The 3,869-nt window shown below is 42.4% G+C and overlaps 1 protein-coding gene across 1 annotated transcript; it reads right to left on the bottom strand.

Annotated features, from left to right (window-relative positions):
- Positions 1-500: 500 nt before the first annotated feature.
- On the bottom strand, positions 501-2,658 carry LOC149846081 (calcium uniporter protein 1, mitochondrial-like). The gene is made up of 2 exons (XM_089997839.1): positions 1,846-2,658; positions 501-1,415 (listed from the first exon to the last, which is right to left on the bottom strand). The coding sequence occupies exons 1-2, from the start codon at positions 2,269-2,271 to the stop codon at positions 963-965; spliced, it is 879 nt and encodes a 292-aa protein (XP_089853965.1). The 5' UTR covers positions 2,272-2,658; the 3' UTR covers positions 501-962.
- Between the last annotated feature and the right edge of the window lie 1,211 nt (positions 2,659-3,869).

Here is a 3,869-nt window from a genome sequence, read left to right as displayed (position 1 = left end):
GACATCCAAAGAAGGTTAATATGACATCACTCATGTAGCACGGTGCAGTAAGCAGATCCATCAATGGTTTCACATGTTGCATTTGTCTTTCACAGCCATGGGCCTAACAGATTCACAATGACCTTTCCAAGCATATCATTCCTTGTGTTGCAAAATGAGCTTCCAAGAGATTGATCAGACTTGTTATTACTAAAGTTACACAAAGTGAGTGCAGATCCATGACAGCCTGCTTCACGCATCTGGCATCTCAAACCAAGGAGCCAGCTTTTGGTGCCCCTTTGTGAGTCAGAAAAGTGGTTCAACACTAAGAAATAGAGATCTTCTGGGTTATATCTTGTGATATGCATAATAAAAGGAATGAAAGCTCACAAGGCCTGAAATAGGAGCATTAACCTACTCCAGCTAACTGTCGCATAACAGAATACATACTAAAAAGAGGAAATAGAGAACATATCTAAGTGACAAAACCAAGAATAGCATTATAAACAAGGAAACAGAAAGAAAAGAAAGCTCCCATCCCGTTGATAAAGGATGGATAAATGTATTCAGATCTCTCCAGGAACAGAGAACATAAAGAAACAAACAAATAGAAGTATTTTCTTTCCATATTATAACATACAAAATGTGGCAAGTGTGATGCTCATGCAACATTATTCAATGGCTATACTCACAGTAAGAGACAGTAAATAGAAAGCTGGTGAGCATTGAGGATGTTAGGTTAAATAGCAGGATCAGAAAACAGCAATGTTCGATGGCTATGTGCATACATGAAGAGATGATGAATAGACGGTGATCATTAAAGTTGTTAAGTTAAATAGTCATACTATATACCCATCCAAACAGAATTGCTAGGCTAAAGTAATCCTTCAGATGGAAATATTACGTTCTGGAAACTCATATGCGTCTGCAACTCAGTGGAAAGCTACAGCCATGGCAGCTGAAAGGAAAAACGCCATGAAGTGTCAACCTCTTATAATTAACTCTACCTCTCTTATGCCCTCAAGGGGAGACTTGAGTTGCCTCTGCAACTCATTAAACCGATCAACATTAAAGTTTCGTTTCTTAAAGATCTTCTTCTGTCGTGAAAGAAAAAGCCTCTTCATCAGATCTTGGTATGTAGGATCTCTTGATGTGAAGAGGAAGTAAGCATAACCTATGAGCAGTCCAGATGTGGTTGCGAAGAACGTAATTGGCTCCATGACATCCCACGAGAACTCCCAGAATGTCAAACGAAAGAAGAGGCCAGCCTGGGCAACAAAGAAGCCCAAACCTGTCCATAGTATTCGCCTCACTTGTCTATGTGCCAAAGTGTCGATTTCTTCCTTCATTTTATGTAGCTTCTGCAACTCTTCCCTCCTAGGGTCATTTTCCGGTGTCAAAGCCAGAGGCATGGCCCTGCTCACAAGTTCGACAACCTGGAAAGGAAAAGAAGCAGGCGTTTTAATAGATGAAGCTTCCAATTCAGTTGTTTTGACAAGGAGAACTACAAGAAGACAACATCGATGGTCTGGATGGAAAAATTGAATGCAACCCAAAATAAATGAGAGAGAGAGAGAGAGAGAGACTTGAGAAGACTAACAAAAGCTATAGAGCATCCACTTCACGTTTCCTACTATTATAGATCACATCTGATGGGACATACAGAAATTGCTATGTTGCTTCCTTTTGGTCCAAATAATAAATTGGATCTAATTAGCATGCCAGAATGCTTCAAACAGAGCAGCAGCTTACTTGTAGAATTGCCAAAGAATCAACGCACAAAAGAGTGATTCGAGAACCAAATCGATTGCTTCAAAAATGAAAGAGAAAGAGAGAAAGAGGGAGGGAGAGAGAGGAAAGAGATACCTTGTCAGGGTGGAGATAGACTTTATCTCTGAAGAGGAGGACGACACCCGCCTCATCTAAGACCTTGGCGAAAGCAGCTGCTTCCTCTGTGGATCTGGCGACACCTAAGCTCTCGCACTCCTTTAACAACTTGGGGTAGTCAATCACCTCCTCACCTTCCATCTCCAATCGCTTCTTCAGGGCCTCCACGTTGACCAACCTCAGGAGCTTCTTCGCCTCTGCGTACGATATGGGGGGAGTAGAAGCAGACCCATCGACCGAAGAGGAAGGAGGAGGAGAGGAGACGCCGCCTGAGAAGAAGGCCGATCTAAGGAATCGATGGTTTGCCGCCGGAGAAGGAGGGGCAGAGGCTCTGGAGGATGCGGCGGAGATTGACCGCGTGATGATGGTCGACAGACTGCGCAGCGGGAAAGCATGCCTCCACATTTTGCCACTGTCTGTCCGTCCGTCTTTCTCTCAAGGGGATGTGAGTGTGACGACGATGAAGGGGATGAAGGTTTAGAGGCTCCTCAATCCTTTGCTTTTCGATTCCTTAGTGCCTTGTGTACATGTAGTGATTCATTGCCCCTCCAGGAAGATGAAGATCCTTTGTCTTTGTCTCTGTGTGTGTCTCTCTCTCGTGCTCTGTACCCAAGTATGCATATGCCAAAATGGGAAGAGGTGAGGCGAGGTCGGGCGTAGTTGATTATTATTGGATGTATTATAATATCGGGAGGGCTGAGTCCGGCTGAGGTTCCGACTTCCGAGGGCGTAACGGCCCTCCGAGGTGAACGGAAACGGGGGGGGCAAAGGCTTTTGTATAGGTTGTGTTCCGTTTGCTTTGGGGCTTTCTTTTGGTTTTGGGGAACGAGATTGAGTCAAGGAATCAAGGGTGTCTTTCTCTCTCATTATTCCTTTTTCTAATCCCTACCCCTTTTCAACCTTGCTATATTTATTACTATTGCTAACATTTTATTTATTATTTGTCAGAAGCAGAGCCAGAGGGCAAGATAGAAACAGGAAAAATTGGAAGAATGTAGGTAGGTACAGACAGCTGCTGACCCTTCCAACAATCTAATCACCAATGAATATAAATTATTTTTTTATTTTTAGCCCAAGGACACACCTCAGCCCAGTCACGTCCTCCTCTTCCAAAGCCGTAGGGATGGGGGAACCACGACCAGACCGACCGACCGAGTGAATCCGAGACGTCCAATTCCTAATCGACCTGTTTCGAGTCTTTGGCAAAGGATCACGCTGAATAATCCTCCTCGTCAGTCGTCACCTTAGACCGGGAAAGCGATATAGAAAACCTTCAAAGTTGACAGCATTAGTGAGAATTAATTAATTAATTAATTCAGGGAAAACATGGTGAAGCTGGCTGTCTCAACTCGCTATCAACCGATAGCTTTTAAAAAAAGTGATAAAACTGAATATACTCAATTCCATGGATTGATAAAGTCATAGTACGAAGGATGTGGTCCAGGCGTCCCTCCATCCATTTCGGTTGAGAACATTAAAGTTGGAACACGTCTCTGAGCAGCCATGTGAATCGACGTGAGGCTTCGTTTTTACAACACATACCCTTTTCCTTTTTTGCCTTATGAGTAGAAGTAGATCACAGCCAAGGGAGGACTGGAGGGGATGAGATCATGGGGAGCGACTGCGTTTGCTTTTTACCTTGGGAAGGGAATCGAAGGGCAAGGCTTGGGGTATTTTTGTAATCATGTCTTTCATAAGATCCCAACCACACGGGTGAGGCGCTGCCACAACAACAGGTCCACACCAAACAGTTGACCTGTCGCACGCATAGATAGGGAGAGTGGTTAAAACAATAATTATAATACCTCAAATTTTGTATCTCGAAAATTATAGATTTTTTTTAAAATACTTTTATAAAATTATATAAAAAAAAAAAATCAAACAAGACAAAAATTTGACATGTTACTTCTCGATCACATTGATATCCATACATGCATTTAATTAAAAAAATTAAACATTCATAAATCAATTAAAAATCTATTATATCTTTGATATTTAATAAT

This window comes from Nuphar pumila, chromosome 2 (genome assembly GCF_984573655.1).
Source record: "Nuphar pumila chromosome 2, dmNupPumi1.hap1.1, whole genome shotgun sequence".
Lineage (NCBI taxonomy): Eukaryota > Viridiplantae > Streptophyta > Magnoliopsida > Nymphaeales > Nymphaeaceae > Nuphar > Nuphar pumila.
Note: the sequence above shows the minus strand (reverse complement) of the source record. Positions and strands in the feature narration are given on the sequence as shown.